Below are 22995 nucleotides of genomic sequence, written 5' to 3'. Positions count from 1 at the left end.
CTGGGTCAGTGCTGCCTCCAGCTCTGCTGCCGCATGCCAACCTCTGCTGCCCAGACAGGCCAGCTGCCCAGGTCCTGTTAAAGACAACAGGGACCATCGTTTGTGCCTGCGGGGGGACTGCCTAACCCCAAATCACCCCGTGACCCACTCATCCACCATCAGTAATGGTTTGCAGCAGGTGCCCGGGGGCACGTCCACAAGTTGCCAGGGAAGAAGGAGATGCAGAATCTCTGCTGTTGCATTCTGCTGCACAGCATGGGGAGGTCCCTCATCTTTTCCGGAGGAGAAGGGGGAGAAAGGCAGGTGTTAAATGCCCAAAGCAGCCTAAAACAGCTAACTGCATCCTCTCCAGTTATCCAAATCGCTGCAGCATCAGGGAATATTAAAAAAAAGAAAGCAACACCCCCAGAAATGAAAGCAAGTGAGGTCATTTTCAAGAGATGACAGTCATGACAGAATACAGCTATTACAGGCCTTCAGCACTACTGTTCTGTAGTGATTTTAGGTTTGTAATAAGGAAAATTGAAAAGTTCTGAAGAGGCGATGGGCAGAACTCTGACCTTCCTGAGGCTGCTGAATCAAATTCCCCCTGTCGAGCTTTGCTCATCACTATTTTTCCTTTGAGCACAGCATTTACCCAATAACAATATCTACAGCAGTTCGTTGCTGTCTATTTTTTACAAGGGGCTTGCTTTCCGTATTTCCCACAGGAAATGGGGCTCTTTTAACTATTGTCTGCTGAAATTTTGCAGTATTGAGTGCAACCAGCACCTCTCAGGTTTCACTGGTCTACCTCCATCACACCAATACAGAGACCGCAACACAGAATGAGAAATTACTTTATTTATTACAGATGGCAAAATAATTCAGCCAGCTGCATCAGAGCTTCAGAAAGGCCATCGGGGTGTCAGGAACTGGCTCTCATTAGATACTACAAGGTTCTGAAAGAGGTCAGAGCTAGGGAAAAATAATAAAAATAAAAAAACAAACCCAAACACACATAACCAAAAAATTCCACTTGCAGCCGGCGTACAACAGCAAGGAAAGACCTCAGCTGCATCCACCCCACTGGCTCCTTGCTTCTCCCAGGGAGCGCGGGGATGAAGCATCACCTGAGGAACTCACACTGCCGATTTACATGCTCCAGACAGACAGCACCCAGTTGAGCAGATAATAGCTCATTTCAGGCACAGTATTCTCTATTTAATGGCAGATACACATAGAAGTATAGTGTATGGGAACTGACAGAGTGACCCTGCTATTAGATATGGTTCGTTTACATGGAGTCCTTCCAAGGCAGCTCCACAGAAGCCGCGAAGGCTGGGGGCAGCACGCAGCCACTCCTGACCATGAAAAGTGTGCCTCATTCAGCCTGCTGCTGGGAGCCATGGTGGAGAAAGAGAAGACTATTGCAGCATGTGACCATGGAAAACCAGGCAAGCCCAGCTCAAAGCTCCAGGTGCCTGACTGCCCTTCATGTCCCCAGGATGGAGTTGCTGGGTGTAGACTGGTGGATCGGGACCAAGGAGCTCAGGGGGCTGCGCTCTCGGATCTGGTCTTGACAATAGGCTAAATTGAGCACCTGTCCTCACCCTCCTGCATCAAACACCATTTCTGGGGTGTTTTCCAGCCAGCAGGAGAGACAAAGCGGCTTCTGCCTCTCTTCTCCCTGATAAGGAAGTTTCAATCCCCTCCAAACCTTTCCCGAGCACCGATGACCTCCAAACCCCTCCAAAGACATACAAAACGAGAGAGGCAGGATTCAACTCCCTCCCACCTCTGCTACAACGGCATCCACTGAGACCTGAGTGCGCTTTTCGGGACCAAACCGACGGGAATAGCCCGGCTCCGCGGCACGGCAGAGGTGGACACAGCATGGGCTTTTCAGGCTGTGCGCGCAGCCCCGGTGGCTCGTGCCGGGGTCGCAGCCCTGCAGCAAGCCCGGAGCTCTGTTTGAAGCCTGGCACAGGTTTCCCGCAAGCAGCCTTGTCCCTGCTTGTGCCATTAAAGGCGTGTTCCCCAGGGCACTAATGCGCTCTGCCAAGAACGGTGTTTCTTTTAAATTTGCTGAGATTTTAACCTTTTTGATGCATGAAGGAGTCAGATCCTCTCTCTGCCAGGGTCTTCCCGGCAGCTGGTGGGGTTTCTTTGCCCAAGCGGTTGGGGTGCTGTAGCTACAACCCCGGGGAAGGCACTGGGCACCCCAGCGTGCCCAGCAGCAGGTGCTGGGTTGCTGCTGTCCTGCGTCGTACAGGACAGGCGTTCCCCAAATTTGGCCACCATGAGGAGGTGGCAGGGAGAGGCTGGTTGAGGAGACATCCCACACAGGTCTCAGCATGGCCCTCCCACCAGGAGGAAGCAAAGCAGGAGAAATCATGCAGCCCACACCAATTTTCAGCCCTGGGACACTGGCACGGCAGGACATTTAGTCATGTAAATATAGTCAGAGAGGAGAGAGACAGCTTCCCCAGACAGAGAACATGAAATACGTGATTCTTTTTTAGGACAGGAAGGTCTCAGACTCTCTGCTGCAAAAGACTCATGACATTTTGAGTTGAGCCAGGTAAGACTTGGCTCCCTAAGGCACCTACTCTTGTGAAAGCGGTTTCAGTCTTTAGTGACACAAATTCTTTTCTCTACAAACTGCTCGGGGGCCTTACAAAGTCCCTCTCTCAAACTCTCTCTCGAAGGTTGAATTTTACAAAAATATAAACTAAATCATCGCAACAGTGCAGAAAGTCCCCAGAACTCTTTAGAAGCAGGAAACTGTAAACAGCAGCATCCTGTGTTTCAGTAAATAATTAAAATGCAAAACAGAACTGCCAGCAAAGCAGACGTTAGGTGCGGAGTCCCCTAATATGAATTTGCTTGAAGCTCCCACTTGTCACCCCCACAGCCAACCTGCTCAATCCGATGTGTTTTGGATGACAAACAATAACCTCCGTTCCCCACGCCTGCCACCAGTGATACTCTTTTAGGAAAATGAAGTCTTTGCTTAAACACCACGCTGGCTGCATTCTCCAGCGCGTAGCGGCTCTGTGGCAGGCCAGCTATTGCTAAGCCCGAGGATAGAGAATCCTTCTCTCAAAAGTAGGAGCGCTTGCAAAAACCTTCCTCGGTGTCACAAAACAGCTGCAAGACAGGGCAGATGAAGGACAAAGAATTAAGAGCAGATTATAGTCCTGGAAGACAGGAACAAGCAAACTGTTTATCAGAAACAGTGCTGGTGTGTAAGGGAACGCTACCTGGAGTGTTCACAGGATCTTCGCTTTTGCAACTATGCCTGGTGTTAAGAAATTACAGGCTTGGCTCCCTATAATTTTATCAATACATTGCCACACCTAATGTGATTTATGATTTTTGCTGGTGATTATCTTAAAGCAGCAGCCCCTGGAGTGCTATGAATACATCAGAGTCTCCCATTCCATCAAAACCAGGAATGATATTTCCAGCCCGTATGTGTCAAAAGGAAAATTCACAAACACGAACAACCAAACTTGAAAGAGAGCGTAAAGGAATTGTGTTGATTAACATTAAGATTTTTTAATCCTGTAATATTTGAGCACCTAACACCCACGTTAACTCTCGGAACCAGCTGAACTGCGATTTCACAGCTGTCACAGCCACCTCAGAGACGTTCTTGACAGCAAGCCCAGCAATCCCACCGTTTGCCCCACCAGCTCTGGCTCCTACTTCTGAGTTTGGAAGCAGCCACTGCTGGCCATACGCAGCTGAGCAGCTGCTGCTCACAGCACCCAGCTCACTGCAAGCTTCCTTCCATGTATTTTTTCAGCATGCGTTGACTTAGGTGCATATCAGCGTTACTAAACTAGAGAGGGATTGACCCTCCCAGGGCAAGGTTTTGGAAGCAGACTTATTTTTACGTCGCAAAGAGCTTACTGCACCCCCGATCACTTACTGCAGGGTTTCCCCCTTCTCACTCTTGGAGGTGGCTGTTCTCTTTATAGCTCCATGCAGTAACTGAATTCCCCTTGCGTACGTGCATCAGTATTTATCCCATCAGGCCACATGTGGCATTCAAACACCTGATTGGAGACAACTCATCAGCAAAATCCTGCGGTGAGATGGTCTGCTACACAGTGATTACAAACGGGCACCAAAAACTCCTAAGTAAGCCCTAGGAACACATACAGATGTTTTTGTGACGCTACCTAAGCAGATGGAAGGTCATTATCTATCTATTATCAGCAGACCTAGTCAAACAGAACTCAGAAATCTATCATAGCAAAACATTTTCCTTCTGATTATTTCAGTTTTGATCAGGGACTACAAAGTTTTAAACCAAAGAGAAGTCAAAATTTGTCTGGCAGTGTAACCACTGGCTCCCACCACAATGTCCGTGGTTTTCACATAAGTGAAAGACTAGATTAGAGGGAGGCACCAAACGAAAAGCCACATATCCTTGATTTCTTCTTCATTCAAGGCCCTCTTTCCTCTGTCGTGCTTTGTGACACCTATGGACATGTTTTGTTTTTTTTTAATAAGAGTTCAATACTCCTTTGGCCACTTATTGGACATCAGAGGTTTGGTTTTGTTTTGTTCCCCCCCCCCCCCAAAACTGAAGCTGAGCCTTTCTGCTTTGTATCAGGCCAGAAATCCCAGTATTTGTTGGGAAGAGCCATTGCAAGTTACCTTGTAGCAGAAGGTACCACACAAATCAGCAACAGATTATAGCCTTTAACATGTACCATGAACACCCTAAACATCTCTGAACAGAAGAGCCATTGAGAACTTGCTTCTTTAATTCCTTCAGTACTTTTGGAAGTTGAGCAAAATCCTATGTTAGGTGTTCTCTCCTCATAGTAAAATGGACCACATGAAAAACTTCACATGTTCTCCTTACAGTCCTTTGAGATCTGGGAAAAAAACAGAAAATGGTCGATTTGGTTCCACTTTAATCCTTTAAGCAGACAAATATTTTCTTATAACACTCTTGAGGGGCCTATACTGTTTTGAAGAGGAAAAGAGAAAAGTGCTGTCTTTGGCAGTGCCTGTGAAAGGGTTGCAACATCCTCAGCACAAGGACGTCTCTGTGACATAGAGCAAAGAGGTCCAGCTGGGACAAGCACACTGCAGGAGCTCTGCCAGGACGAAAGAACTAAAGAGGGTTTAACGTGCTGCTCCTGAGCAGTGTTTTGCAGAGATTCTATCTTCTAATCCCATCTTCTGATGAGACTGCAGCATAAGAACAGGAGAGCCACCAAAGAACAGACCTCAAAGATGAGATAAATACCCTCCCCTCCACGCCACCAGCAGCACACATCCTCGGGGAGGTGCCGGGGGGCAGCCGAGAGGTCCTACGCTGGCAGCTTGTCCTCCCTGCAGAGCTGCTCTGCAAAGCCCTCTCACACACGAGGCCACCCTGCAAGGGCTTGGGCTCAGCACACTGTCACCTTGCATACATCTGGCTCCAGCTGGGGACCGCCTCCACGGGCTTTCTACCAGGGCTGACAGCACAGCCATGAAGGAGACCACCACCTCACAGGCGATCTCACTGAGGCCAATTAAAAAAAAAAAAAAAAAAGCACTTCCCCGGCTCCCCTTCACCTTTCCTTCCTGCCAATTCTGCTCCTCCAGAAGTCACTGGCTGCTCCAAGCACACCACGAGCTGCTCGGAACCATTTCTGGCCCCTCTCTGAGTCTTTGGAAAGTACCTGCTGTATCACTGGCTGTTTCTGCAAATAGATCTATACCAAGTCATGTGGCTTTCCTTACTTGGCTTCAGGTCCTTGTGCCAACACAGCAAATTTGGGCTCTCATCTCAAAGGTGAAGGCAGATGAGATTTGTCCACCCTGTCATAGTTCAGTTATTCTTCAGCAAAGCATAGTACGAGGCAAGAGAAGAAGGGCGCAGTTGCCCAAACGCAAGGATTCTGCAGAGCCTGCACACAGGATGAAGCACTCCTGCAAGACGCTGCCCTGTGACAGCTTCAGCCGAGCTCTGTCACAATGTCACCCGGCTAATACCCGAGCGAAAGGAGAGCTGCTTACGCCGGCATTGATTCACGACCCCGAAGGGGCAGGGCACGCCGCTGCCTGTGATCAGGAGGGGTAGGCAGCACGTTTTGCCTCAATGTGCCATCTCCCAACCCAAAGGGAGGAAACTTGCTGTTTCATTACTGCCTATTAGTAACGATGAGCACTGGGTACAGTGAGTTTTTCACCTTTGTGCTGCATTGCAAGCATTACCGTTGGCAAGACTCCTATCTGATAATTGCAGTCCGTTTACCAGCCCTGTTTGATACGTGTGGGAACCGATGAAGAAAGGTGAAGCGACACATGCAATGCTCCCAACCAGAGATCTCTTTGAACCCAGGAGCTCTGGCTGGCTGGAACTAGACCCTGCTCACCAAAACCCATCCAGATACAGCACCCAATAGATGATGCTGCCATGGCCTGTACTCTCCCCTCCCTTCTGTGCCCCAACTCATTTCTGACAGTTTCCCTCATCTAAAAATAGATATTTTTTTTTTCCTCACACACACATACCTGGTTGTGATTTTCTTTGTTTGATTTTTTTCTTTTTTTTTTTTTTGCAACCCCCTCAAAACCCAGGACTGTGTCTGAGAAACCAGGTTTCCAACACAGATGCTGCAGAGCCCAGAGGATTTCAGGGCTGTTCCTCAAGCCTCTGTTATTAGTGAGATTTGGGAGGCTGGCCCGTATCGCATTATGCTGAGGATACAAAGCCAGAAATGAAAGAGGAAAGAGCAGCTCGTCTGAGAGGCCTTTCATTCAAAAGGGAGGAGTGAGCCACAGTGAACATCAGTGATGCAAAATACCGAGGCCACCAATTAGCCCGTGCGTGGGGAGGGGGGCGAGCAGAGCGGGCAGGACCACAGTGCAGCGCACCAGCAGGTGCATTCCCAACAGCCCCAAAAGAAGAGAGCTCCTGAGTAAAACACAGCCTAATGACCATTATTTCCAAGAACACAAGTAACTTATCTGTAAACATCACTCCCCCAACCAGGCATTAGCTGGAAAAAAAAAAAAAAAAAAGCGGCTTTGGAGAGAGAGACTAATTACATAGCTCTCAACAGCTGGACTTTGATCATAATTACAGTGCCTTCTTCATCTTACGTTAGTGGCTTTCAACTGCAGCTAGGTGGGCACTTCTTGGAAGGTGGAAATCCCGCCCGTTTCAGACAGTTAGCTCATTTTATGACTCAGAGCTCGCCTGGGTTTTCTGCAGCACAGGCTGAGCTCCCACGGTACCATCCAAACAAGCGATTCATGGGGGTCAGCAACTTGGCACTTCAACGCAGGTGCTTCTGGTTTTGCAGCAGCACCTTCCTTGGCCCAGGAGCCAGAGGACTGCGCCTGCTTTATCACCGATTTCAAGCATTTCACACAAATCCCTTTGCACGGGAAGCAAAAGCAGAAAGACTTTGAGGTTTTTGCTCAACTCCACTAGTGCTGAATTTTAGCATCTCTTAGCTCTTTCTGTTTAAGCAGAAAGATGAGCACGCTCAGGATATACCTTTCCACCCTCACTTCAGACATTCACGTGCTACATTTGCATCCCTCACTTCTGCACAGGGATGCGTGTCCCTGGCACTGCTCCGTGCCTCTCCAGTGCTGAACTCCAGTGCCCACAGCAACGAGTGGGGCTGAGGAGGAGGAGGAGGCTGCTCTCCTGCATCCCAGCCGAGACACCTGTACTTGTGTGTGACGCAGGGGGTGCTTTGCTTTGATACCCACGTTTACAAAGAAATAAAGAGCCTCAACAAGAGAGCTGGGCTGTTGAGGCAGAGGCTGGAGTGGCCTAAACAATAACACAGGATAACCGGCAGTTTGGGCACCCACATATTTTTCCTCATCTGCGGCACTGAATTACTGCGTTGTTTGGATATACCATAGCAGCGGCAGCACATAGTTGCAGTGCTGTGAAATGCCAGGCAGTAAGTACACAAGCATTACAATGGCACATTAGTTAACGCTTCTAAGCGTGATTGGTGTTCACCTCTTGACAGAGGAAATATTTTAGCTGGCTCTCACGCTGCCTGCCTGCCGGACACCCCCAAAGCAAAGAGAGTAATAGATGAAGCAATGGCAGAGGGTAAATCTAAACCACAAATCTTAGAGCTCACTGGGATTTATAACTGCTTCCCCCTCCACACCGACCTACCGGGAAATCTGTGTGACACTCCCCCCCCCCCCCCCCCCGCCCCAGCCCATTTTCATAAAGTTTCAAACTTTTCACCGTTGTTATTTTGCCAGCATGCCTCAGCTCAACATCATCGGTTTGCTGTTTAGATTATTACTAGATATAATTTTCAAGTTGCAAAGAAGCGCACTGGTATTAGCTAAATAAAGCACTTTGACCACATCAAAGCAAAAGCGTTTCAAACTGTGTAAAATAAATGCAATTATGAAACTATTCAATTTTGTTAAATCAGTCAGATGAACGTCACCCAGCACACCATGAATATGCAACCGACGGAGCTTAAAGCTGAAGAACATCTGTGTCTTCAGTGGGAGAAAAGTATCTCTGGGACCAGCTTTCAGCTGATTTTGACCTGTGGCGGGGCACTGCCACTAATAACTGGACAAACGCCACTCTCAGCTCATGTAAACAGACATGCATAACAGCTGACACACGTTATTACTCTCAGCTACGTCTCGATCAGGTTTTATGACTGAGGGGTGTCACAAACCCTATCTGTCCCAAGCCGTCCTGAGGCTTCCCACACCACAACGGTCACTTAAAAACTCATCCCGCTGCTGAGGCATGCGGCGAGGAGCAGCGTTTCTAGAGAAAGGCCTGACTTGCTGGAGGATGCAGTTTTGAAGGGGAGAAAGGCCCATTTTAAAAGTTCTACAGAATGCAGCCAAGGGAATTTCTTTTCTTTAATTCCTGCTCCAGCTGCTTTTTTCTTTTTTTTCGCCTGAGCCGCAGCACTGATTTTATGACACGGGGTGGGATGTGACTGGCAGGAGTTCCCAGGGGCTGGGAAGTTGTCCCAGAGCTCAGGTACACTTCCCAATGCATCTTTACGCTTTCCAATTGTTTTCTTTATTCCTATATATATATTTTATATTTTCTATTTGGGAATTTGCTTGGCTGTGGCTTCCAGCCACCGAAACTTCTTCATCCGCTAAAGACCCCACTGCTGCCAGCCGGAACCCACCTTCCCGGGTGGGCACTGCTCTCGTATTGCTCTTCTCCCGGACGCACGCCCATCCCCGCCGGGGCGCGCGGGAGATCAGAGCGTGGCTGCGTGTGCCCGGCCAGCCCCGGGGCTGGCGTTATGGAAGGTCTCGCCTTGGGAAACCAATACCCCCGGCTTCGTTCCACATTCCTCTGCCACGGCAGCAGGGCCAAGGACCGCGTGCTATTTCCCAGCTCCCCTCCTCTCCTTCCCCTCCGCTGGCCCCAAAGGCAGCCCCTCCTCGCTGCCAGGTCTCCACACTCCTCCCCAGGACCGTGGCACCCGGCAGATTAAGGGGGGAAAGAACATCCCACAAACATTGCAACAGATCATAAGGGGGGAGGAGGGGGGGAAGCAGGATCACAAAGCTGCGTGTAATGCCATGAGCTGGGTGATGGTGGCCAAGCCCTTTCTTCAGCGGACAGCTATGCAACACAAGCAGCCTTCCCCAGCACCCTGCAGAGGATGCAGAGTTAATAGTTAACCCTTCTGGGGATCGAATGCCTTGGTGAGACACCGGCCGGGGCTTTTTCAAAACGCAGCCAGAAACTAGCCTTAAAGTAGCTCGACAAGTGACTGCGCTCCGAGGATTTCACCTCGCCGAACTTTACGACTGGAAAAATACCATCTACATGTCATTTACATGCTTAAATATAGTATCTTCTATTGGGAGAAACAAACAAACTGACAATGTGATACTGTGATACCTCGTGCGGGCGTGCTCTTTTATCTGCTGGAAAGTTATAAAACTCAGCGTAACAACAAAGCTAAAATAAGAGTGGTTGTCAGGCTCTGAGGTTGGCTGTTAGACAGAATGAAAAAATATTCTTGGAAAAATGCTCTCTCTTAGAAGGCAGTTTTTTCTTCTTTGAATCATTTAAATGATTTATTTATCCTTTAAATTCCAAAATCTCAGAGCTTAATTGTTAAGCTCATATTCTTTCCAGGAGCTTTTTCATTTAAAGGAACAAATAAACACACTACAGATATAGAAAGCTAAAGCAGTTCTTGCACTGCCCAAAGCAGAGTAACCTCCTGCTCAAAACACAGGAAAAAGATACTATCAGCTTCCATGTTATTTATCATATGTTTTTTTCCTCTAATGCCAAAGAGGAAAAGGGAGATATCTCAAACGGATGCCTATAATTAAACAGTAACCTGTTAGAAAGCCAAAAATAATAATAAGCTCCACTGAGCGTGAAGAGAGCGGCACATTTTTTCCGCGTGCAGCCCAGCTGCCACCGGACGATAGCAGAAAAGTTAACAATTACACAAGACACTCAGATCAAACCTGCGATAGGAGAGAGTTACGTCACGCTCAGAGACTCACCGCTGGATGCAGGGATCGGGGTAGTACTGCAAGGTGGTGAAAGGTGCCGGTTCAAAATTCATTTCCTTCGAGCCCCTCTTTGGGTACGAACCAAAATAAAATAAATAAATAGAAATAAAGCCAGCAGGCTAAAAGCAATAAGGTCAAGTGGTACACGAGGTACAACTTTAGAGATTTATTTTACACTTGCGAATGGGTGGGATCTCCCAGGGACTTGGCCAATGGGATTCATCAAGTGACCTGAGCATCACCACCAGTCCCTCCTCGCCAGCTGGGCATCTTCTGCACGGATATTTTCCCCTCCTCTCAACATCGTTAATAAACTTCGGTGTACGTCGGCCACACTTGTTGGGAGCTCATCTGGGGCATCTCTGAACTTCTGATCTCGTCGGTCATTGGTTGCCTTCCCGCCTGACTTCACAGTTTAATTTTGGCAGCTCTTGCAATTTTGCGAACTGCTGTGGCCGCTGGTCATCCTCGTCTCCAGATGGCCGGAGTTTCCTCGCTGGGTGCAGCGCCCGTGCTGAATTTCATCGTCCGTTAAAAGCTTTCCTTGTCAACTCTGTGGCTAATACCTGCGTAGAGTTGCCTGGGGAAATTTTCAGTCTCTCTCGCGCCACAGTTCAAACAGTCTGTTGTGGTCACAGTTTCAAAAGCTGAATGACAAAATATGGGGAAATTCCTCAATTAAAATTAACTCTGAACTTTTGCTCCTCTACCTCCCCTTCCTGCCCTCCTCCCCTCAAGAAAACTATCAGACGTAATTGTTAATATTCCCTTCTGTATCTTTTCACCTTTTTTTCAGAGAGAATTGAGATGATGTAGAAATCTGCCATTCTTTTAGTGTTCTGTAAATAATACATACATTTTCTCATGAAAAACCACAATAGTTTCAAATATCTCGAGGAGAAAAGAAAAGTAAGAAAAAAGAATATAAAAGTCATATTTTTCAGGCCACTGAAAGAAACAAGAGTGAAGTGAAGCCCACCAAAACAAACTACCAAAGGTGAAAAGCAGATTTGATTTGATGATCTTAAAGGTCTTTTCCAACCTAAATGATTCTGTGATTTTCCTGAAGGAAAATAAAAGCCAGGGAGGAAGACTTTCATTCCATCCCCTCCCCCTTTTTTTAATTCACAGAGAAAATCATTGAGGAAAGCAACCTGGTTTGTTCCCCTGTTTTTCCCCCTCCGTAGCTCATCAAGTAGTACAGGCTGTAAACCTATCCTGGTTTTGTGGTTTGGGAGAATGAATGAAATATGAATCAGGAGCTAAATTAAAATGGATTCCAGCAGGAAAAAATAGCGTCCACGTATCTATGCACCAGTGGGATTGCATCCTCAAGCGGTCGTATACGTTTGTGTATATGAAGAGAGGGGAAGGGGCTGCCCTATATCTGACCTACAGTGCATCTTTTGTGCTGGTGTCAGCAGAAATGCCAACTTCCCGAGCGAAAGCCAAGAGCCCTCTGAAACAGCAGCGATTGCCTCTTATTTTTCCCTTCTGTGTTTTCCTTGTAGGAAATTTTGGTTCGAAGAATGTCATGTGGAAACATTTTCTTTGCTGCCTGTGCCAGGGTGGCAGGGGAGCTATTTCAGACTTGACATTCCCCACCCACACTCAGCCTGATAGTTCCTAACATCTGTGAATTGTGAATCCTATAAACTCGCAGGGCTGATCCCTGGCCAAGCCCCAGCACCGTTCGTTACGATAAGCAGCCCTCGCCAAGGAAGAGAGGCTGGAAGCGAAGGATGTATTTATTAACTGAATTAAGGGCTCCCTTGCTGCCGGACGCTGCTTCCTCTGCCTGCCCCGTGGAGGAGCAGTAATGCGAAACACCTTTCTTCTCTTCAGCTGAGCCCTGGAGTAAACACCCAACCTCATAGGCTGCATCATTGGGGAAGAAGCGTGGAAATGTCCAAATGCTCTGCTGGGGAGGGGAGAGAGGGAATCACACCAGGGCTCGTGTACACACCATGCAGCCCAGGGAGCGTGGCTGCAGAGCGGCTGCATCCCCTCCCGCTGCCGAGGTCAGGACTGCGCTTACCCCTTACTCCTCTCCCGAGGTGGCAAACACCTCCAGGGAATGGGCAAGGAGAGCTAGAGGCCAGTGCAAACTTGTGGTCCACACCGCTAGCCTGGCTCTGGTCTAGGCTTTGAACATCCACCCTTAACCAAAGACACAGCAGGCAAGTCCTCTCCCTGCATAAACCATTTGAGCAAGAGCTTGGGTCCGCGTTCTCTTGCTCCAGGACTCAGTTTCAACCCAGACCCATGGGTGTGAGTATGGAGAACCAGCCTGGCTGGGGAGGCACCAGGCTGTGCTGTGGGTACGCTGCTGGGACCTCGTGCTTGCTCCTAGAGACACACCAGAAGCTTGCTGGGTTTCTTCTGCCGCGCCTGTGGTGGGACTAGATGTTACCTCTGCAGGCCTGGCTTCGTGATAGAGCGGCTGTGCATTGTGTGCTCTCCCAACAGCCTGGAAGAGTTTGTCTTTCCTGATAGATTTCAGCCGAAAAGAAATAAGCCTCATGCAAAAGACATGCTGTGTGAAAACATCTGTTCTCGTGAAATCCTAGTCTACCTATTTCTCCACAGGAGCTGGAGATGAGTCTTTCCCAGCACGGCCTGGGTGCCAGGGCCAACGACTGGGAGCAGGGGAAGGCTGGACAATTCCCACCCAGAGACTCAGACTGGCTCTTCTGGTTTTGGCCAGTCTCCTCACCTGGCACCAGATAATGCTGTGTGCCCAGGTCACACATCCCAAGGGCTTTGTGAAGTACAACAGGCAGCTCTTGGAATTGATGTTGCTGGGCTACCTCTGCCTCCAAGGATGAGCCGGACGCCTGGTTTCACACTACCTTAACTCTGCACAGCACAGTACCCCCTGGAACCTCAGACACGTTAAGTACAAGTCTGCAACAGCCCAAACTACCGAGCCTGTGATTCCTGCTTTTAGTGCCGAACACGTCTAGCAGCACCGCAGTCAAGAAGAGGCAGTTAGTCTCCAGCTCGCAATTCACACCAAAAGAGTAACTTCTCCTGAAAAACCATAATTAATTTAAAAAAGAAGCACCACATAATTGTAATGAGAAGTAGTTGCTTGGGGCAGGGCTCTCTTCTCACTCACAAGGAACCGATGGGAGCGGGTGTCTAAGCAAGGACATTTCCATAAAAACTTCAAAAGGGGCCACCAACTGCCCAAGGTCCTCACCAGCCCTCGTGCCTGGGGCTGGGCAGATGCAAATGGCTCTCCGTTTGGCTCGTTTTGGCAGCGCATTCAGCACCTAGGTGCTTTTCCCAGAGAGCTGGACATTTTCAGCCTCCCACAGAGATCTGGACATGTCCTGAAGTAGCTCAGAAAGTCTCCCTTTTTCCCATCTGGAAAATGAAGCTAGGGAAAGCCACTGGTGACAGTGCACAAAAGCCACCTGCAAAAGCCAGCAAGTCTCCCGATTTCTCTCCCCCAACCCCAGCTTCCTTCCTTCCCCCCACCAGCTCGAAGCCAACATTTAGCTGTGGGTTGATTCATCATGACTTTAGGTGGAGATGTCTACCATTGCAGTTAGACTGCGTCAAACTCCTCTCGGCTGCAAGGCGCTCCTTTGCATAGCGCAGTCCGCAGTGGAAACACAAGCCACAGGGTGTGTATTGCCAGTACCCCGTGCATAGCTGGGAGGCTCTCGAGGCTCAGTGGTATTTGGCCAACCCCATTTGCACCGCCTCAAAGACGATCTACTGGGAGATGGAGCCCGAAACACTCCAGAGCTGAAGATTTCAGAGCGGATCTGAGTGGGTATACGAGGACGAGCAAACCTCATCACGGCAGCCGGGGAGCGCAGGCAAAGGGGAAACTTCTCACACCAGCAGATCTCAAAGGGAGTCTGCTCAAGAGGAAAAAAAAAAAAAAAAAAAAAAAAAGGGCTTGCAATATCCCGATATCCTCAGTGCTCACTACCCTTCCCCTAGGAGGTTTCCTTGCTGGTAAGGAGGGTGATGCTGATCTAACGGCAGCGGGCACGTGCCCTGCAGAAGCAGGGCGGAAGCCGGGGTGTCGGGGATGTGTCTGGCTAGCGGATTTACAGCCCAGCCTCTAGCGCTTGCGGTAAGCAGGGGGCACGGGGATATGCGGAGGAAGCATGTGTGTAGGTGGGCAAGAATGCAGGGCATCGCTCCGCCACTGCTGCTTTCACGTCTGGGAGAGGAAAAACAGCCAGAGAAACAGCTGTGGACTACTCTCCCGTTACCCCTCCGTGCACCGTCTCTACGGCTTCAATTTAAGCTGTCATTGAAACGACCACGAGATTATGTTTTAGCAGAGGCAAACATTTATATCCTCGGGAGGAGACTGCTGGGGATTTATAATGGTCTCCCCACCGCCACCCAAACTCAGTGCCAGGATGCCTGTGTGCTAGTCCCAGCCCTGAAAGGGAGAGACAGTTTCCTGACATCTCTGCAGCTCCAGTCCTGATCTGTGGGTCTGAGGACCGCTGAAGATCTTGGAGCTAAGGAAGACAGGGAAGGGGAGATGCCAGCTTTGCTCTGAGCCACCTTTGCCACTGCTGGCTTCAGGATTTGCCTGGAATCAGCCCCACCCTTTACACCAGGGGATGAAACGTTTCGTTCACAGCTTGGGGTTTTGGGGTTTCCAGGGGAGTGGTTGTGGTCGTTTTGTTTTTTTTTGTTTTTTTTTTAAGTTAAAATGAATTTCTTTTAAAAGCAAGAAGTCTGTGGGATATTTGGGGATTTTTTGTTAGAAAAAGTTGAACAGAGGGAAATAATTCCCTCCCACCAGCAACAAGACGTCTTTAGCTATCCAAGGGAACAGAAATACACAATGTCAGAATCCTTTTTGAGCATGTTTTCCAGTTCCAACTACATATTACAGATGTTTAAAGGTCTCAAAGATATTAACATTTTATGAGCTTTGTGAACAGAAGCAAATAGAGGAAGGACAACTGTTCAGTAAGTCCCGTGAAGGGAAAGCAACAGGATTATGACCCTCACAGGATCTACCCGAATGCTGCAATGGTGAAAAAAGCTTCCATAACAATTCATGTTTTGCCTCCAGCCATCAGGGAGCTCTGATCCCACTGCTTCAGAAGTGTCAGCTTTCTGACTTTTGGCTCATACAAGCCTTCCCCCCCCACCGTCCGTACTGAGAGACAAGGGAGAGGGGAGAACAGCAAACTTAAATAAATTAAGAAATAAAATTCCCGCAATTCTACACACAATCTTCCCAATTCCCCCAGCACCTTTTATGCCTAGTGCAAACATAAACCAGCAAGAAAAGGGTACTGATACCCCGGCCCCTCCATGGTGGCACTGCCCTGCATGGAGTGCCCAGAGCTGCTGGTGGGGACATGAAGGGCTGAGCCGTGGCAGCAGCTCCGGGGCAGTGCTGTGCAGCTGCAATGTCTGCGATCCTGGGAATGCTTGGCCACTGATGGCCAAGTCTGGGCCCAGGACTGCTGACAACTCAGTGAACAAGCAGTCCAGCGCAACCCTAGGCACATCCAAAAAGAAGCTGACAAAGGTGTATTAATGTACCGCTCCCCACATCCTCCTCCAGCTAAATCTGAACATACTAGTGCTAACAACTACAGACTTTAAAATAAGCACCAGCTTCAAACTGCTGTCTACAAGTGATACCATGCACGTGGAACTCTGCCCTATCCTCATGTTGGCCGTCAATTGTTACGTAGAAGTAGAAAGAAACAAAAGTCCAATGGTGAAACCTCAGTACAACTATGGATGCCCCCTCTCTTCTGGAGACGTTCCCACCCCGGAGGACCACACTGAGACTACCCCACCCCCGAAGTGATTTGCCCTTTGTTTTTACCTAGCCAGAAGGAAAGTGGGCTTGAAACTGAGCATTCATTTTGGAAGATGGAGTCTCCATTTTCTCACCATTGAGAAGGAGTCGGACAAAGCTAACTGTAAGGGCATCAGTGAAGAGTAGATATGAACACTGGAGGGTTTTCTCTTATCTGTTACTAAACACCAGGGCTCTTCTCTCTATGAAGAGGGAGCAAAAGGAAACAGGTCTGAGATCAACGCCTGGACACAAACACCCAAACCTGGAATTTTGCTCCATCTCCCTGGCACGTCACGGAAAAGAAAAAGACGCAAGCCTTATGGTATACATGCACATGTGAAGAAAGTGAGACACAGAGAGCAGTGACTATAGTGATAAACCAGAAACAAGGTCAAAAGCAGACTGCTCTCATCCCAGGAAAGCCTGCCCTGTCCTCGAGAGCTGGCAGGACACCGTGCAACTCCTGCAGGAAACTCCCGCTGCCCGAGGCGGGGAGGGAGCGACAGACCTGCCGGGCAGAGGGAATTTCCCTCCCTGACATCAGTGCAGCTGTGCCACCATTTCCGGGCGTTCCCGAGACATAGCGGGGCCACCGCCTGGGCTAAAGCTGGGCTGGAGGCCGGAGCGCTCCGGGACAGGTGGCAACACCCCGTCGTGGGGTCAGGATTGCATATCAAAGGGGTGGCAGGAGCTGTGTAGGTGGAAGGCTTGGCGTCCCCATACAGCTGCCACGCGACATGTCTGGCATTCTGGTGAGAACCACGCCACAAATACACACGGCGTCATCGCACCCTGCGGGGTCAAGCCCAGGTTGGGGACAGAAACCCCAGTGACCACATCCTTATGGGTGAAGGCCTGCCCCGGCTCTGCTGTGCAGTGGGAGGGGGTGGCAGAGGAGGGCAGGACCAGGAGCTCCCTGCAGTTTCGCTGCAGTTTCCTAGCGCAGGGTTACACTTATCCTCTCACCCCAGACACGTCTCAGAGTTTTCTCGTGGTCTGCTCCCATCTCCCAGGCTTTCACATCAGAAGCTGCAGAGGTCGGTGCATGGGCATCAAGGATATCAGCTTCTGAAGTGCTGGTGACAGCCAGCAGCACCAGACCAGAAGCAAATGAAAGAAGAGGTTTGCTCTATGTGGAGCAAGGTGAAAGCTTTCAGCGAGTCGTCTGCAAGGAGAGATTCATTCAGAGAGAAAGCCACTAGCAAGGGTGGCGTTTACTGTCAGCCTCGACAGAGGACACAGAAGTGCAGTGGACTGAGTATTGCTGCATCACTTGTCTTTCACTCCCTCTAAATTTTCCTTGTAGACAGAGCTGAGCTGAATCATAGCAATGTCTTGTTGCTGCTATCATCCCCTGCTGTTTTCCGTCTGCTACGTACTCTGCAAAGCAGAAACCTCTCTATCCTTTTGGCAGCTTCAGAAAATAAAACCTGCACGCAAAAGCATCGGTCTCAAAAGAATTTCTTATTTCCAAACAGGATACAACAAAAACCCAGCGCTTGGCTGGCAGGGCTCTAGTTCCCAGCATTAAGGCTATGTGTCTCTTGCAATCTGAGGTGCGAGCATAGCTCCTGCAGGCATACCCAAACTAATGGGATCAAAGCCAGTTCAAGAACCAGTAACAATTACAACAAAAATCCCCAAAGCATTAACCACTAGCGATGGAAGCCTTGGTTGCAAACCTGCACATCCTCTGCTGAAGCCTGCACTTCCACACCTCCCCAGCTGGCAGTATCCAGCTCACCCAGATTACCATTAACGTGGGTGTGTTCACACAGGTAATAATTGCCTTCCTGACTGCGCTGGAGATACAGCCCAAGAACGCCTGTATTTAGGGGCACAGGGGTCTTTTTCGGGGCTTACAGCTTGAAAAACAGTAAGGACAGGACATGCTCAGCTCTGCTAGTCAGTCCACCCTCCTCAGGATGGAGCACAAAATCCACTTGATTAGTGACAGTAAAGTATGTGGGCATAAAGTAAGGGTTTGGTGCCACTTTAGTAACATGTGAAAGTTAATAAAACTTTCCCCCCTCCTCTCAAAGCAAAGCTCAAGAAAGCTGAAGAGCCAGTGTTTCATGCTTTTATGGAGAAGATAATGACTTAAGGAGAGCCTCTTGGATTACTCCTATCCTTGCGCTTTGATGTTAATAACCTATATATGCATCCTTGAAAAAAAAAAACAAAACTTCATATGTGATAGGATCAAAACTTCACACCTCACTTTTTCCAAAGTGAAACAATTTCTGCTGTGATTCAGTCTAAGTACGTCATACATCGCACCCTTGAAGCAGGCAAGAGATTAACCCTCTGTCCCAAGCTCTCAACTCAGCCTTCAGCATTTCAAACGAGGGCAATTTCCCCATTGCCATGGGACGGCAGAAGCCAGCACTGCGCTTCACTAGGAAGAGGACCTGCCAGAAGCAGCACACCATCTGGGTAACACCAGCTAAATAAGGGGTACACCTAACACATAGGCGATCCTTCGTTTTTAGAAACCCGGTCCCTCCTTCTGGGGGGATCAAACCTCCCCCAGGCAGCCACGCTGCTACGAGGTGCAGCACACAGCAGGCAGACTGACAACCAACAGTTATTTCCAAGAATCGACCTCTTAAAAACCTCAGTGACGTAACACCTATCGAGGCAGCGCACATCTGCCGTATGGGAAAACGAGTTATTGCGAGCGCACGTAACAGTGCCATCTGGTGACCCCTGCCATCGCGGTATTGACGGCCGCGCGCGGCGCGGGCAGCCACCCAAACCTCCCGGAACGCGTGGGACCAGCTCCGAGGTGCTCAACGGACACTTCTTTACAAAGCCTCACTGCTTCTGCCATCTCACGGGGCAGCAGGTCAGAAATACTCAGTGTGGAAGTAGGAATAATGGTGCGTGTTTTGTTTGTTTGTTTGTTTGTTTTTTAATCTTCTGCTGCCTACCAGCTTGCCTGAAAAGTCCTGCAAGTGTGAGTTTTAGCTAAGCTGAGCTCAATCCCTCCATTCCCCATCCTGTTCCTGCTCATCAAAAGGCTGAGCGAGCCAAATCCTGCTTTTCATGGTCTCTCTGCGGCCCCCCAACTTTTCATATCATTTTCCAGGGGCTGTTCCAGATTCACTTAGAAACCATGTTCTCTGCGGGTGAGAAAGCAGAGGTCAGCTCTGTCTTGCGGGGGTGCACTAGCCCTGGAGAACAAAGGTATTTTAGTCCCTAGGCCCCCATTTGAGACAAATGGGAAGCATTCCTGCCTTTTTTTTTTTTTTTTTTAAGTCACACTTCTTAAGGGAAGGGCTCCAAAGCACGGTACAAGTTGCTCAAACAGCAGCAGTTCAGAAAAAACTTAACACTGCCTTCTTCCTGCTCGAGGATTTCCAGGCAGCATCCACAATCTGCGTTGCCTGCTAAAAGTAGCAGCTTTTACAACTCCTGTGAAACCCATCTACCGTTCACACAGCTCTTGCATCCAAATCCGCTGCAGCTTAAGACAGCACCAGAGGGACAACCGAAATGTGCAGCGTGCTGTCACTATCAACCACTGAGCAGTTATGGGCTGCCTGCACGCCTGTAGTCCACAATAAACATCAGGTAATTGGTGTTCCCTTCATGCTCACTGTGCAAGAGGTACCACCACACAAGCCCTCCTGGGACGGCTCCTGGAAAAGCAGGGGCCACCCGAGGCTGATCTCAGCTTTGAGAAAAACCTGTCACTTAACACAGCCCTTTCCAGCCTGCTGGAATGGAAGGGGAGGGGATACCTCCAAAATCTCTCGGGCAGCTGTAGCCCTGGCAAGTGCATCACTAACCTACTAATGGATGTCCCAATATCCCAAGTAGATACAGGTGAATCTTTTCAATAAGTCATCTGAGAAGATGAGGAAGGGAAAATGAACATAGTCTGCTCATAAAAGCATTTTCTCTTCTGTTCTTGTCAGTCTCCGGGAACAGTCCAGAACTGTGCTTGTTCTCCTTGTGGAAGAGCTTGGCAGGTTGTATTACAGCCTTCCCTCTGCCCTGTGTAAGTAAAAAAAAAAAAAAAAGCCCTCAAAAAACCCCAACCGAAACATAAGAGAAACCCAAAATGTTTCCACAGTCTGAAAATCTCACAGTAACACTGCTCTTCTCGTTTCTTTGCCTGATGCTGGCTCCTAGCCTTGTCTCCCAGAACACGAGAAGCAGATTCACTTGCATCCAGTTCCAATGTCGTCAGGTCTCTAACAATCCACGCTTGAAAGTGGTGATAAATATGCATTAAATGATTATTACTGATAGCACCGTTTAAAACAGCTTCATAAATAAAATGTGTTCCTGTCTAAGAGCACCTAATTAACGTCTCTTTCCAAATAACTTAACCTAAAGCATTAGCAATCAATTACTAGGCCGACAGGCTTCAAGAAAGTCTCTTCTAAAGCAGATTGCAACATGCAGATTCTGTGCTGTTAAAATAATTCACATGCCTTTTTCACACATGATTTCAAGTTACTAAGGTAAGGGAGACCACACAATATAACTTAATACATAGCAATCAAAAATTTCCACACAATCCTTTAATATAGAGCCATATCCCTATGTAATAAGTGATGAAACAGATTTTCCCTGAAGTCCCAATTCCTGCAAATGAAGCTTAAGCCCAGCAAAGAAAGAATTAAAATTCTTTGGTTGCTGCTGAATCACTGGCTGCATTGGGTTATTCTACTGTACATTAGACTATAATTATAACTAAGCTCTAGCCATCTGTTCTGCTCCGTAATTATAGATGCAACAAATATTTCACAATTCCAACTGTTAAAGACATCATCTAAGAGAACTCAGTCCATGGTGTGCAAGGCTGGTTTCACCAGGACCCTTGCCACTCTTGTTTAAAGTGCTGGGGAAGAGGAAAGAATGCTCTGCACGCGAAGCCCGCTGTTGCTATTAATCCCAGGAAGCCTTTGCTACATCAGCTTTCACGCCTCTTGGAAGGACTGCAAACTACCTTCTGCCAGGGCACAGAGGGCCACACCAGTGCTACCTGCTGGTGGCCTCTAACCCAGATCTTGCTGGTACCGTAAGAGCTTGAGAGGGATGAGCAACTCAGGTCTCCTGCTAAAGACTCATACCCTGGAGCATCAGCAATTACAGCATTTGGAAAGGACTCTGGCAGATAAGTTCTGGGCTTCTTTCCTGTGGAGGCTAAAGGTGCCTCCACCCTTAGCTGTCCACTTGGATCCTCTTGCTGTGATTGTTATCGCGCTACATGCATCCTACTAGAATGAATCCCTGTGAGTGCTTCAGCTGTATCACTGTGGTGGGTTGACCTTGGCTGGACACCAGGTCCCCACCAAGCAGCTCTATCAGTTATCAGTCCCCTCCTCAGCAGGAAGGGGGGCAATAAGATGGAAAAAGAACTCCTGGGTCAAGATAAAGGCAGTTTAATAAAGCAAAAGCAAAGGCCACAAAACAGAAGCAAATGAGTACAAGAGATTTATTCTCTAATTCCCATCAGCAGGCAATCCAGCCACTTCCTGGGAACCGGGACTTCAGTATGTGAGTGGTTGCTCCAGAAGACAAATGTCATAAATAGCAGTTCCCCCCCCCCCCCCCCCCAGCTTTTATTGCTGAGCAGACATCACATGGTATGGAGTATCCCTTTGGTCAGTTTGGGTCAGCTCTCTTGGCCACGTCACCTCCCAAGGTCTTGCCCACCCCCAGTCTGCTGGCGAGGGGGGGAATGTTGGAGAGAGCCTTGATGCTGTGCGAGTGCTGCTCAGCGGTAGCCAGAACACTGCTGTGTTATCAACACCTTTCTAGCTACCAGTACAAACCACAGCACTCTGAGGGTTACTATGGGGAAAATTAACTCTACCTCAGCCAGACCCAATACAATCATTTTGTGGACCAGTGTCTCATCAACACCAAGAAAGGTGGGACTGTCTTTAGGTATCATATTGTGAACAGCAGCACCTGAAGACAAAGCCCCCATCCTGTCCCCCTTCATGCCTGCTGCAGCCATAATAGTCCCAGCACGACGACCATGCAGGGAGAAGGGCTGGATGGAGATGCGGTAGCACCTTACCATGCCGCACAGCTCACTCAGCGTGAGGCTTGTTACCAACTCTCCCTGCAGAGCTGGGGCTGGCTGCCCTTGCCCACAGGTTGCTGGGTAGCCCAGGTGGAGAACCTTGCTGCAGACTCTGGAGCCCCTCAATCACCTTCCCAACAGCTCTGCCCACCATCATGAGACACAGCTGCAGCTGCCTGACTGTGCCGCCACCACCACCACCTCCTCCTCCTCCTCCCTGCCCTGTCGACAGCACTGCCCAGTCCAGCACTTCAAGCACGCTTATAGCTATAGGGTGTGCTTGTGCCTACACAAACCACCTGGGCAACTGCCCAGTGTTTCGTAATTACACACACCACCACTGACCTAGGCAATCCCTTGACCAACAATAAATAGTCAGATGCCCAGTGACCTCCAGAGCAGTTATTCATCACAAAAAGATTTTGTTTCACAGCAGCTGTCTGCAACTGCATTCATAGCTAGGTGTGGAGATGAAGGCACCTCCTTTTTAGGTACGTGCCATGGGCTACTTTTTGTTTGTCTGCATCTAGGAAAAGCACGAAGAAAGTGGACAGGAGAAGAGAATGTTGAATTCACAGAGCTGAAGTTTGAATGTTTATATTTGTTAGTGTACCAGGAAAATAGA

General features: G+C 48.9%; 1 protein-coding gene across 3 annotated transcripts in view; it reads right to left on the bottom strand.

The window, feature by feature from the left end:
- The window catches only part of TP63 (tumor protein p63), a gene marked incomplete at both ends in the record, with an annotated part of 106052 nt that extends 95487 nt beyond the window's left edge, over positions 1 to 10565 (bottom strand). For all 3 annotated transcript variants that reach the window (XM_082487006.1, XM_082487007.1, XM_082487011.1), the window contains one exon: positions 10504 to 10565. In XM_082487006.1, coding sequence (XP_082343132.1) covers positions 10504 to 10565 — 62 coding nt within the window. The remainder of the gene's footprint in view (positions 1 to 10503) is intronic.
- Between the last annotated feature and the right edge of the window lie 12430 nt (positions 10566 to 22995).

Source organism: Vanellus vanellus (genome assembly GCF_965231255.1).
Source record: "Vanellus vanellus genome assembly, chromosome: 8".
NCBI lineage: Eukaryota > Metazoa > Chordata > Aves > Charadriiformes > Charadriidae > Vanellus > Vanellus vanellus.
Note: the sequence above shows the minus strand (reverse complement) of the source record. Positions and strands in the feature narration are given on the sequence as shown.